Source organism: Zingiber officinale, chromosome 5B (assembly GCF_018446385.1).
Source record: "Zingiber officinale cultivar Zhangliang chromosome 5B, Zo_v1.1, whole genome shotgun sequence".
NCBI classification, from domain to species: Eukaryota; Viridiplantae; Streptophyta; class Magnoliopsida; order Zingiberales; family Zingiberaceae; genus Zingiber; species Zingiber officinale.
The window spans coordinates 118,336,349-118,349,570 of NC_055995.1; the positions used below are offsets into that span (position 1 = coordinate 118,336,349).

At 38.7% G+C, this 13,222-nt stretch overlaps 2 protein-coding genes across 3 annotated transcripts; both read right to left on the reverse strand.

Moving 5' to 3' along the window:
• Nucleotides 1-2,099: 2,099 nt before the first annotated feature.
• LOC121985543 (probable trehalose-phosphate phosphatase 6) lies at nucleotides 2,100-4,683 on the reverse strand. Its single transcript, XM_042539067.1, has 11 exons — nucleotides 4,317-4,683; nucleotides 4,091-4,231; nucleotides 3,922-3,993; nucleotides 3,743-3,838; nucleotides 3,560-3,616; nucleotides 3,369-3,470; nucleotides 3,174-3,251; nucleotides 3,015-3,084; nucleotides 2,786-2,856; nucleotides 2,608-2,700; nucleotides 2,100-2,464 (listed from the first exon to the last, which is right to left on the reverse strand). Exons 1-11 carry the CDS (start codon nucleotides 4,569-4,571, stop codon nucleotides 2,396-2,398), a joined length of 1,104 nt encoding a protein of 367 aa, XP_042395001.1. The 5' UTR covers nucleotides 4,572-4,683; the 3' UTR covers nucleotides 2,100-2,395.
• A 3,116-nt stretch (nucleotides 4,684-7,799) lies between these two features.
• On the reverse strand, nucleotides 7,800-13,121 carry LOC121985545 (TLD domain-containing protein 2-like). 2 transcript variants are annotated; one of them, XM_042539069.1, is made up of 9 exons: nucleotides 12,965-13,114; nucleotides 12,522-12,837; nucleotides 10,068-10,576; nucleotides 9,900-9,972; nucleotides 8,764-8,844; nucleotides 8,589-8,652; nucleotides 8,339-8,426; nucleotides 8,148-8,232; nucleotides 7,800-8,019 (listed from the first exon to the last, which is right to left on the reverse strand). In XM_042539069.1, exons 3-9 carry the CDS (start codon nucleotides 10,478-10,480, stop codon nucleotides 7,936-7,938), a joined length of 888 nt encoding a protein of 295 aa, XP_042395003.1. In that variant the 5' UTR covers nucleotides 10,481-10,576; nucleotides 12,522-12,837; nucleotides 12,965-13,114; the 3' UTR covers nucleotides 7,800-7,935. The 2 variants fall into 2 exon arrangements, with proteins under 2 accessions (XP_042395003.1, XP_042395002.1); XM_042539068.1 differs by lacking the exon at nucleotides 12,522-12,837 and having other exon boundaries at nucleotides 12,965-13,121.
• Nucleotides 13,122-13,222: the final 101 nt, after the last annotated feature.

Genomic DNA, 13,222 nt, shown 5'->3' on the forward strand with positions numbered 1-13,222 from the left:
AGAGAGTGGCCCTCTCTCACCATTGTTTTTCCTGGTGTTGATTGATAGATAGCAAGCAGCCAAGCAGGCAGCTTTGATAAGGAAACTTCTCAGTAGCTCCCTTTTTGCACGGAGTTGTTATTGGCTTCCTCTTTCCAGTTCCATAGATCTTCATGTATATTTGAAGCATGAGATTTCTTTCATAAATTAACCTGCCATCTCTGTCTGTATCTGTATCTGTATCTGTATCAATATGAAAATAATCTTAAGTGCTATAATGAAGCGATTTTATAAAATATATATTAAGGAATAAGGATGTTAGGGCCTGAGTGCGTTGTCACACATTGGGCCTTAGTATGGATTTTTATCTGATATCAAGCCTTAAATTGTTTGCGTCTGCATTTGAATTAATGAGCTCCGAGTCTGCAATCAAATCATTAACAGTTAAATAACTGCTCGATCGACTATCACTTTCAGTTTCTTGGTGACCTGTTTATTAATGGCTTTTCTTTCTTGGTAGCATGCACTTTTGTTGGATCTATGATCGGCTGTTGCTGGGTCGCTTCAATGTGTTGGGAGAAACTGTGTTGGCCACCAATTATGGACCCAAACCGAGGCTTTGTTTATCAGGGTTTTGGCACCAATCATCAGGAGCTTCATGCAGTGGGCAGCCCCTTTACACGCAGGAAATGATCCAAGCATGTTACTGACCCCATGCACTCAGTATCAAGGTGTGCACAGGGCTCGAGTGGACTCCAACTCCTCGACCAACCATACTTTGATTCCCTTTAAGCCTTAGTTGGTGCCTCCCTTTGCTGACCTACCCCAATGGCCCGAGTGCACAAGCCATGCTTTGCTAGTGCTGAGATTCTCCTTCCTCGATCGATGTCTGAGGAGGTACTCACTACAGACTGAGATCTAAAGTGGCCTAACTAACCATGGCCGTGTGTGTCTCTTGGTTCTAAAGCAAGGGCTCAAATCCATCCTCTGAATGACTAAACAATCATCTGTTAAAGCAGCATTGCTTTTCCTGGCATTAATAATTCAACAGCCAGTTCTGTTTTATCTCTTAGAACAAAGCTCCTCAATGAGTCAATCTGTTGGTGGATGCTTTATAATGTCTACTTCTTTTGATTATGTGACCATGTGTCTCCTGCAACTGGTCAGGAAGAGGAGAGTATCAATGCTCAAGTGCAACAAATCTTTAACTATGGAGAAAAATATCTTTGTGCAAATTATGCATCGTGAAGTGGAGACACGCCGTTCATCCATTTAAGGTTTGTTTAGAGTCGGAATCCGTAGCTTTGTAAAATAAGTCCTCTGTTTCGCTATCTTTGATGTTGAAACAATAGAAGTTGATGGACCACTCGAAGACTACTGGAATTCAATAATTGGATCCGTGTTTGAGTGGAGTGGATCCAATCATGACAATTCTGGTTTAGAACCATTAAGCTTAAAAAATATATTAGAAATATGTAAATTAATCGACACGGGGACATTTTAATTAGTATCATCTGGATCTGATGGATTTCATTGATTAAGCAAGGAACATTATGACTGTAAAACTTTGAAGGGAATTGCACGGAGAGTACTTTGTTTAACCAGAATGTGATTGCGAATCACGTCTTTTGTAATTATTTGTACTTGTTTTTTTTTTTACAGTCCAACGGAGCAACCAGCGTAGGATACTTGATGCATATTTTCTATTCTAACGTGATGTTTTAGAAAGCGTAGATTTGTTACAATGGACAAGAGATCATTTTTCAATTGTTCGTAATGAACACAACTTCACATATTACAAATAACATATAAGCTCACCGCGAAATAAAATCTAACAACACTCTTCATTCTAGTAAAAATCAAGATAACAATTGTGATGCGGCAATAACATTTTTATTATTACTTTTAATAATTTTTGGTTTTAGAGTTCAAGGGTATTTCCATCTTTTGCAATCAAGTAGGATTTTTGGATCTATTAAACACCGATTTAGTTGTTTTGAGTTCGTCGTCTTTTTTGGGAACAACCATTTGTTTTCCTATTTCCCGATGGTATTCTTTCTATCTAATTAATAGATTTTAGGAGATTACTTTAGTATTAATGTATGCGTGAATCAATAATAGATTGAATAGCTTTCGCTAGGTCGAATTGTTATTTCATCTTTCGGAATTATACATTTATCTGCTTGCGCGGGTGGGAAGAAAGCTGGAGTTGCAGAGCTTTCGAACCCAATAAAAATAAATGACGAGAAAAGGGAAGAACAAGAGGAGGAATACAGAAAAGGTGGACCTCTTTATGAGGTGCACCTGATCCTAAAAACAAAGATATCATGAAATTGCTGTCTCATTCAGCCCCATCAAGCACGTCTTGTAAAAATTTCACAGAGGTGGTGGGTGGGGCAGCGTGTGTCCAATCTCTCTACACCTTCGATCGAGCCTTCGTCTGTCGGCGTTTCCCCTCCACAAGCCGAACCAAGAAGTCCTTAACCTGGAGAAAAAACACATCAAGAATCAGGTTAGCCAATTGAAAGGAAGCTATCTCTGTGGCCATCAAGTGGTCCTTGAGCTGTAGTGGACCCTGATGGCAACACCAGGAATGCAAAGAGAAGGTTCATCAGCCATGGCACTTGCCTCAGATGGCTCCTGGAGGTAATAAGTGGCATTCGTCTCCTTTGGAAACTTTGAGACAAGGATGCCAATGCCTTGTCCGCTGTCTCTCAGAACCTTGAAGAAGATGAAGATGATAAGTATCAGCTTCATTCGTTATACATCTCATCTACCTTGGTGAAGGGCATAAGGGTTAAGTTACCTTGAATGCGTCTTCGTCGGTGCGATCATCGCCGATGTAGATCGGCATTACATCCCTGCAGTTGGCGAATCCTGTAGATCCAAAGAAGAGATTATTACTTAAATGGGCGGCTAGAAATGAAAAGATAATGTCGAACAAACGTTGATGACTTGGCAAAGAATGCCATCGGCCAATCAGAGTGCTGAAAATGACATGATGTGACACATGTTTGGGCGTTTTCTCAGCTTACCCAGTGACTCTAACAGGAACTCCAATGCCTTCCCCTTATCCCATTTGATAGTTGGACGAATCTCCAGCACCTAAATGTCAGGGCAACAAGTCGCAATCAAGCTCGCTGTAATCAAACAGCAAGTGGTTGTTGGCCAAAAGAAATAAAACAAAGTTTCACCTTTCTTCCCTGCGTGAGCCGCAATTTTGGGTACTCCTTCAACACAGATCGCACCTGCTCGAACAATGCGCCCCAGTTCTGCATGAATTGACACGGAGTGAATCTGACTTAGTTTTCTTCGCAGGATTTTCTTGCCATTTATGGTATAAACCAAGAAGTGAGTTGGTGGTCAATCAATCTGAAGTGAAATCTAACCTTCTCATCCACACATCTGAAGTGGACTGACACGCAAAACTTGTTGTTCTCCACTTTGGCTCCGGGAGTGGACTTGGTTCTGTCTAGTAGTGTTTTATACACCTGAAGAAAGCATGGAAGATCTTTGTTTAGCGACGAGGGGAAGCTTTAGGATTGAGAGAGAGAGAGAGGAGCTATGAAGAGGAACCAACCGTGCCTATCATGGGCAGGAACTCACTGGCTGGTTGAAAAGAAACTCCGTTGGCAGCCTGAACCACACAAAAAAAGAGAACAAGATAAGCATGCGATTAAGAGGAGAAAAACCGAGGAGGAAAAGGATATATGTCGGAGATGGATTCTGGTCGGGAATCTTCAGAAGGGGAAGGAGTGCCTACTTTGGACTTGGCGTGGCGGGATTTCTCAGGACCTTTGATGTCCATGCCATGGCTTCCAGCGTAGTACAGCTCGGCCAATCGGACGAAGTCAATTACCTGTTCGCCATCAGAACCTCTTGAGTAACGGAAGAAACAGGGGAGGCGGCCGTGGTATCTTCGATAAATTAAATGTAATGTACCTTGTCGAGGCATCGTCCGCTCACGATCGCCGTGGGGAAGTCCCTCGCCACTTCCCTCACTGCCTTCCTCATCTGGCGACGAGAAACCGATCAAAATCGCATCTTTTGAAGCAGGGGACGGATCGAACGGGGGAGGGGAAAGGCGAGATAAGGGGGAAGGATGACTCACCGCGTTGGTCATGAAGGCCGAGTCGGGGTCGTCCACGATGGGGGAAAGAGTTCCGTCGTAGTCCAGGAACATCACGATCTGCTTTCCATTGGAAGAGCTCACGATTTGATCGAACTTGCTCAAAGCCGACGGACGCCGCATCTGCTCGATAGGGCCGAAGAGGGGAAAATAAACAAAATTAAAACCAAAAGGAAGCGAACTTTACACGAGCCGAAACAGAACTTACAGTCAAATCGGAAAGATCGTCGAGGACAGCGTCGACGATAGGTCCGGCGGCGGCGGCAGTCGCCTTGGCATGGGTGGGAGAAGAGGCCCTCATGGAGTCGAGCCACCAAGAGCCCGTCTTCCCGCCTTCGAGCTCAATTTGGGGAAGGAACTTTTTTCGGAGCGCGAGTGGTGGCGTGTAGGGGAACAAGGGGGAAGATCTCGCCACAGTGATGGCGGCGACGGCCTCGACCGGCACAACATTCTGCTTCGTCATGAGCAGAGGGATTTGGAGGAATCCTCGGAGAAAGGAGGAGAAGGGAATGGACCCTGACGAGAAGATGATGCTGAGTGCTGCCGCGGTGGTGACAACGACGGCGGACGGTGGAGGTGGCGAGGAGAAGAGTCGGAGGGAGTGGTGGCTTTATAGGTTGGAAGAGAGAGGCGGAACCACCCGCCGTCGATTCCACACGTGCAGTCAGTCACACGGGACCCACTGACACGTGTAGCCAGCACGGCGCAGTAAAAAACCAAACCGCCAATGGCCCATCTAGACCGTTAGCGCCGTAGATTTAGATTTTTGTCAATAGACTCAAAAATAGTGGCTCTAAAAATATTTTTATTTTAAAAAAATAAAAATAGTAAATATCTAGAAATCTTAGTCCAGTGGATTCGAGTTTGCTTTAAATACTAAACAATTTAAAGAGATTCAGTTAGCATCTAAAAGAATCTAAATTTGACTTGGTGTTGGTGCTATGTATCCATAAATACTGATGCACAAAAAATCAATGTTCGATTACTTTGTTTTCAAAATAAATATATTAAAAAAATGGGAAAACAGATTAATTAATAGCATTTTTTAGGTGTTTTCATTTTCTCTAAATGATTGTAGGATGCATAATTTGTAAACTCACTGAATTATAATTAGTTTTTTTATTTAAAATATGTGAATTACAAATGAATACTCATCCATTCATTCACGTATTGCTTGCTTCTCGATTGTCTTTCAAGAGAATTGGTTGGTTCATCCATCTAATTCAATTAGTAATCCTATCCGTGATGAATAATTAATTAGCTTAGCTACGCGTTCCGTTGATCACACGCAACATACTCCTCTTTATGAGCCCAACGGTTGATTAATATTGTTGGGAAAATTGACTTTTTCAACTGTCTATCTATGTCAACGATATTATACAACGGTGGCAAATATTTTAGGAGAAATATATCAAGAAATATCATTTTTCATTTTCAAGTTAATTGCACACACAATCAATTAAAATATTAATTATACATAAACTTTGTTTATTATCATAAAGATATGCACCTTTTGACTTGAGTACTTCAACTCTCCAAGTAGATAGTCAGCAGTTGAATCTTGCATCTGTCAAAATTTTCGACCCAGCAATAAAATAAATTTATTTCATCGACAACTTTTATGAAATTTTAACTTGTGCCGTAATTATAAGTCAACGCAAGGTCAAAACTCAGTCAACTCCTGTTCTTTCCATTCACTATGTAATTAGTAGGTCAGCGGTCGTCGCGTGCCGGGTTCTTAGACCAATAATATGTATTTTTCATCGAAATACATTTAATAAATTATATAATTGGGTCGGTTTATATTTTATAGATATTGATATTAATGGGGACTGTTTTGTTTTCAATTAACAGTCTAAATCTTAGAATTGGGGACCAGGTTTGGATTGGTAATGTGGTCCAATTTGCGTCGACGACCTTATGGTTTGATCATAGTTCATGGCCCGATTTGTCTCGGTTTCAATTAGTTTCAATCAACAAGTGGGGGTCGATATCAACTGGTTCATTCACGTATCCCTGTCATCCGATTCATTCACGTATGTCTCTTGCTAAATTTCGAATCTCCAGAGTTTTTTCGATATAAATAATTCACCAATTGATTTATATTATGATAAATCGATCCGACCAAATCGGGTGTAACGAAATGAGGAGGAAAGTTAAGGAAATGAACATGACATCGATCGTGTCTCTTTCATTCAACACCTTGCTCTGCTTCTCGTCTCATCCCACTCTATTAAATATAAAACTATTCTCTATTTGATCATAAGCAACAATATAATATTAACTTTTTTTTAAAGAAATTGAGCTTCTAAAGTGGGCATCCGATCGACGAAAATAAAGAAGCGAATATGAATGATAAGTCACTTGCATTTGATCGATCGAGTTTATGCCTCAAGAAAAGATCTCGAGTGAGGGATAATCTTAACTGTATATATTTCGCCTCAAGAAAACTATAAAGATGCAAAGATAAAATTGTCTGAGTCACAAACATGTGGAATAGCACAAGAACAACTTGGACTTCCACTTTGAACCCCAAGCAAACCAAATCTATATATCTCTTCAATGGATGAACTGTACTCATCATCTTTTCTATCTTCCACTTTGCTATATTTTAATTGGATAAGTTAAAAAATATCAGTTTTATTGAGATAATAAAAGGGATATTATTCATCCGTTATTACAAGAATATATGTACAGTGAAGGTATAGCCAATTAATATCTTGGTCCTTTTTTAATAAAAAAGGTACATGTAAAGCATGATATCTTTGTGTATTTTAAATGAGCATTTAGCTAATTATTAATTAATACTATTCATGAATCGCATGGAATAATATCGATCCATGGATGCATTATATGATCAAGCTAAGAAGCTTCCTTTGTAATTCACAAGGAACTAATGTCATCATATGAGCTCATTAATTAATTAATATAAATGATTAGTCTTCATTAATAATTGAAGATATAATACATGTAGTGTGAGGCCCTAGCTAGTGCCCGTTGGTTTTAAATCAATTAATAGGTCCAATTAATATTGCAAACAAATCAAAGAGCATTTGTCATGTACGTAGATTCCAATTAAACAAATCGATGGAAAGTCTTTCTCTAGAGACGATATGTTAAATGGTTGGAATATGAACCCTAACTCTAAGGTCGCCTTTAATCGGATATATAGAAAAAAAAAAGAAAAAGGAAAAAAAATGAAAACGAATGATGATTATACCTTACGTGCATTATTGACGATCGAATTTGTTGGGCATGCAATTAAGATGAATTAACTTTCGGTTACTTTAATATTAATTGTCAAAGTTAAAAAAAAATCTTAATTACAATACAATTAGCAAATGGCACGCCAAAGGCGAAGTCTTTTAGTCTTCTTTTTCAATTATCGCGCAGGGAATTTTTGACTTGACCTGATGGCTCCCATGCAGTTACGTAAGTCCCCATGCGTGCATTCATAAACATTTTAACACGTGTTTGCCTACTAGAATCCAATGGTGTATTTATCCTTGAAATTAATTAGAGTCTAATCTAATGTTTTGCTACTTTGAGCATCCATATTTACCACCTAATTAAATAAATTAGTTAGTTGATAACTAATGTTGCTAATAATTGGGGTTTCTATGAATTCGTAGAGTCCAGACCAACGGGCCCTGTTCCACATCGATCCATGCCGTTAAAAGTACCCATGAACGATTTGAACATTTAGATAATATACTTTTCATGAAGCAAACAAGACATGTACACAATTAGTCAGAGTTGTATATTTCCTACGTGAAAATTCCAGGAGTTTTATGTGCTATGGCATGGCTTACGCAGTTAGAGTACCTTCACCATCTGCAAATTCCAGGCTTCTCTGTTCGACACAAATCCACGATCTCATCGTATTTGGAAGCATAGACAAAAGCCCACAACTGCAAAGATATAATTTCCATGGTAAGATTGTGGCAACAGACTTTATTTTTTGCAACACGAGAGAGAGAGAGAGAGAGAGAGAGAGAGAGAGAGAGGGAAAAAAGAAAGGAAAATGAAGATCACTCACCTCGACCTCCTTCACTTCAAAATCTTCAGTGTGTGCAAGACACGAATTTCCAAAAGTTTCTGAAGAAGAACTTGATCCGTTCAACCTTGAAAAATACGAACAGAGATTGTCAAAACAAGTATGCTAGTGCCAGATATTTTTCAAAGGACTAGATGGATTTTAAGAAATGAGTTCAAATAAGCACAGCTTACAGATCTCCATCCAAATACAATGCAAAGTGACCGCCCCCTCCCAATGCTAAGAATTCAGATGAGCACAAAGTGAAGTAGTGATTTGAACCTAAATAGTTCAAACAATTAGCTAATACTTAACTCAAACACAAATATTTTAACAGTTAGCGGATCATAACAGAATCGATGATTTTGCTTCTATCAAGTTATAGTCAGTAAAATTTTACAGGCAACAGAGTGCAAAGTTACTGTTGCGTGAAATTCAGGCTACCTGTAGGCCGAAAGATAACAGGAGTTCCAGATACATCAGAGAAAACAAAGCTGATGTTTGTTCCCTGAAATACCCAAAACAAATCAAAGTAATTGAAAACGTACTAACAAAAACAATATCAATAAACATCACTAGAAAGTGAACTATGAAAGTATTAGTACTGCAGTTTATAGACCTGATACTTTCTCCTACTGGTTGGTTGCAATGGTGCTTCAACTAAGCCACCAAAAACAGCACCCTTCTGATCCCCAACGACCTGAAAGAAAATATAGGAGTAAACTAATGGGTGAAATAGAAAGTTTATTCTTTTCATGAAGCATATTAATATAGGGATAAAAATATTTCTGATTTTGTCTAGCTCAAATTTAAGCAAGCTTGCCGAGGGTCTTTTAAATTAGGGATCTCTTTGTATTCAAGTATATTTTAAGACCTCTCATTTTGGGATGTGGGACTAAAAGCAAAGTTTTATCCTAACATGCCTCCTCAAGCCCAACATCCTTTTTTTGAAGTCAATCTGGAACTAAAGGATGGATTTTTATCCTTTCCTCTCGCATCCTAATTGTTTTAACAAATCGAAACCCTAGAAGAGACATGATCCTATTTAAGCAGTAATGTTCTATAGATGGATATAGCTTGCCCTCAAGACTGATAGTGATAGCATAGAGATATAAACCTAGTAATAGCAATCAATAGATCATGAAAATAAAAATAGCATGGAGAACATTAAACTAAATTAGATTCACTAACAAATTCTTGTATATTGGTTTTAAAAAAACAGTACACTATCTGAAGAGCAAATCCACATGCTTTCTATTTTAACTGCTCTCACATGTTTCTGCAACTTAGTATTAAGAAAAAAAGTCAAAATACAGTAGTGTAAATATTTAGTACAGCAGTAGCTGATGCAAGGAGCATTGGAAATGATTACAAACAAGTTAAATGCACTAAATTATTATTTTTTAAAATAATAAATAAAATAAATCTGATCTGCCAATTTTTCAATTTGTTTCTAGACTGTTATGTGAACCGATAGTGGGTGTAGGTTTATAACTTTTTAAAATGGAATCCTGCTGGGCTTAGATGCAAAATACATGGAACTGAACTAACCAAGCCAGTGGTTTCACACTTGTCTTAACGGCTAGCATTAATATCCAAGCAATGTTCCTTCACTTTTAAAAAAAAAACATACAATTTTTTTTTCTCTTCCATTTAACTAAGTTCACTACTCACTAGGTGAATAATTGAGTGGCACAAAAAACAAGAGTGCGTCAATTGAGAACTACATTAGATAATGAGAAAAAAAATACATACCAGGAGTGAGTAACCAGGGCAAATTGTACTTCTTCTGTAAAGAGTTGATAGAGATATACCATGTCTCCAAGTGCTGTATCAAAACTGTCAGTGAATAAAAGTACAGCACTGAAGATGGTAATCATGCAAATTTATGCATAATAGATCATAGAAATATGTTTCCAGAACCTATAAAGCAGGAGCCAGTTCCGCCCTTTGACTAATGTTGGCAGTGAAAAGTACAGAGCAGCACGCGTATTGTGTGAGAGAAGTAATGAGGGTTCAGACATCTCTGGTAGATCAAATAGAGTTGCATCATTCTTTGTGACTTCAACTGGACTCAATTCATGTCTCTTCAACTCCGAATCTTTTAGAATGTTACAATCAACTTCAGGCACTGAGTTATGTCTAAATCCACTCATTTTAGCTGCCTTGTGAATAACTTTCCCAAGTTTTTTCTTCCCTCTTGCAAGTATGCCTTTTCTTCCACTATTTTCATTAGGTACAGACTTTGAAATTCTCTCTTCTTCTTCAGCATGATGCTCTTGTAGGTCTTCAGGAAGATGATTACTTGAGTTTGACGATGACAAAAGAGAGATCATAAATGCAGTGAAAGAGGTGGTGTCTGGAACATTTGGAGATTTAGAACCTCCTTGTAAGTCTGCATCATCCAGGCTCTTTGCCTCCAAATTCTCTTCCTGAACAAGAAAAGATAGTCACAAACTATCAGGAAAAAAAAAACTTGGCCTCACAAAGAAAATATTGCACATGTTCAATGGATTACATTCCTGAAAACATAACTTCTTTCATCTCACAAAAACTTGTGGGATCAAAAATTTCAAAACTCCAACCGGCATTGGAATCATCTCTATGAAAATTCAGGACAAATAATATAAGACAGATGCAAGATAGAGGGATTCTTTGTGAACTTATGCTTCAATTTTACAAAAAAAAATGTACTAACATGTAAAGGATGGAAGAGAATGTACAACAGACATATTTCTGTGCCTCATCATCTTTTCTTGACCAACTGTTTCTTATATCATGAGGGTGATTTCATTTACTTTGTAAAGTAAATTATGGTAAGAAATATCCACAGTTATCAGTAGAATTAAGGACATAGTAGGATTTGTTGGTCCCTTAGAGGCCGGCAAGAGGGGAGGGATGAATTGCTTGTATAACAATTACAAACCTTTCTCGACTTCCAACTCTAATTAGTAGCACAGTTATAACAACAAATTAAATGAATAACTTTAAAAAGAAAGAGGCAAAAGAGTTACTTGGTTACAACCTAGATGGTTGTTAATCTAAGGCAAAAGAAAGCACTAAAAATCTTCTTCGTTGAAGGCAGAGAAGCCTCTTTCACTCTTTGAACATTCAGGAATAAGTTAGAAAATGAATACTCGAGTTATTGAATATTTCCTAGGTCCATGTGTCTTTTTATAGCCCCTGGAAAATCTTATCCAAGGTTGGAAGACGCCTCCAATAAGGTGGAAGGTACCTCCAGCGAGGCAAGAGAAGATAAGGGTTTATCTCCGCTAACGGTTAATTTTACCCGGTCTAAGACGCCTTTAAAGTGTTGAAGGCACCTTCCATGGGTGGTTGAAGGTGTCTTCCCACAGAAAGGCGCAAAGGCGCCTCCAACCACATTGAGGGTGCCTCTAATAGCTCCGCAGCTCCCCATTGGCTCTTCCGCTGCGCCGATTGCCTGGGTGATTTCGTCCATCCGGAATTGGGCTCACCCGGATCATCTTCCGACCTTCTCCTCGAGCAAGCTTCCGCTCTAGCTTCTCGTCTCTTGGAAACGCCACGCGCTCCTTTTTCGTCCGCTAGTGTACTCTTCCGCAGCACCTCGTCCCTCAGACGCACCGAGCCCGTCGATTCTCTCTCGTGTTGTCCTTCTCGCTAGTCGCGTCTTTCGCTCGACTTCCTATGCTCCTGCACACTTAGACACATGGACCTAACCTGGCTTGGTTGATCACATCAAAACTACCACGGGGTATTTACAGAATTGCATGTGGACGAATGAAGAATTTCAATATGAAACATTTTTTTTTATTATTTTTTTCTTCAATCACTCTGAAGACCAAAATATTGCACCCTAAAATTTGTCACCATTTTATCATTTCATTGAACCAAGTCATAAGAAATTGGAAAATAGTCAACAGAAACTTAATCCAAGAAAGTATGAGGAACTACTGAAAGTAGGGAGATGATAGATCCTTATATTTATTTATCCATCCATTTTTTTACCACTTTAAAATAACAAGAGGCAAGAAGATAAGCAATACAACAACAATAAGTCATGAGTCTCAATTAGCAAAGGTCGGCCACAAGAATCCCATCCTGCCATTGTCAACTCGTTTTATCATTAGTTTCATAAGAATAAAGAGGCAATCACATGGTGAGGTGCATCTAGAATTATGTGTAGTCCTACGAAGTAACATGACCAAGGTCAACTTTTTTAGTAGCTCTAAAGCAACACATCAGTTCAGGAAATCACAGCAAAAACAGAGAACTACAAACTACACGGAATCTCAGTTTTGGACAGTAGAAGGCTCAATTTTATTCGGTTAAACTTGACAGGATAACCGAGATTTAAACTTCAAGCCATAGACTTAACATAAATGAGAAAGGTCATACCAATCGCTATTCATTTTCAATCAATTCCACATAGCGCTATAACAGGATGATGCATCCAATTTCCACGATATTTGGTTGCCTAGTGACACTTGAACCATGAAATTTATAATCCACAAAAATGGCGAAACATTTTGTATCAGATTCTTGCCTTCTTTCAACCAATTTCCCTATTCAAATAGATCTCGATCTGCTCTAATCCATTTCACAGCTATTACACAAGTTCAAAGAAATCCAAGGAAAACCATGATCTAGTGAATTAATGAAGTTCGTAATCGCTTCAGCATCTATACTAGAAAGACAGTGAAAGAAACTTAACCTGAAAAAAAAAACAACTAAATTAAAGGATAAATAGAAAGTTTAGAAAAAAGAACCCAACTTCCGGCCTTCAAACTTCGATCAATCAAACCAGAAGATGAAAAGGGAAAGTGAACAAAATCACTTACAGAGTGGTCAGCAGGTTCATCGGAGATGGGATTAAGGTAGGCGGAGGTGATGCCGGAGACAAGGTGCACCGCCTTGCTGCCGAGTGACGGTAGGTAGCCCATCGATGCGGCCCAGGAGAGCTTACTCTTCAATGCCTTTATTATTCCGTCATCGATGGTTTAAGATATTTGATAAAGGGGTCCCTTTTCAATTTTCAATAGTATCTGTACTATGATGTAATTTTATATATAAATAATTAGTTTAGATTAAAATTTTCA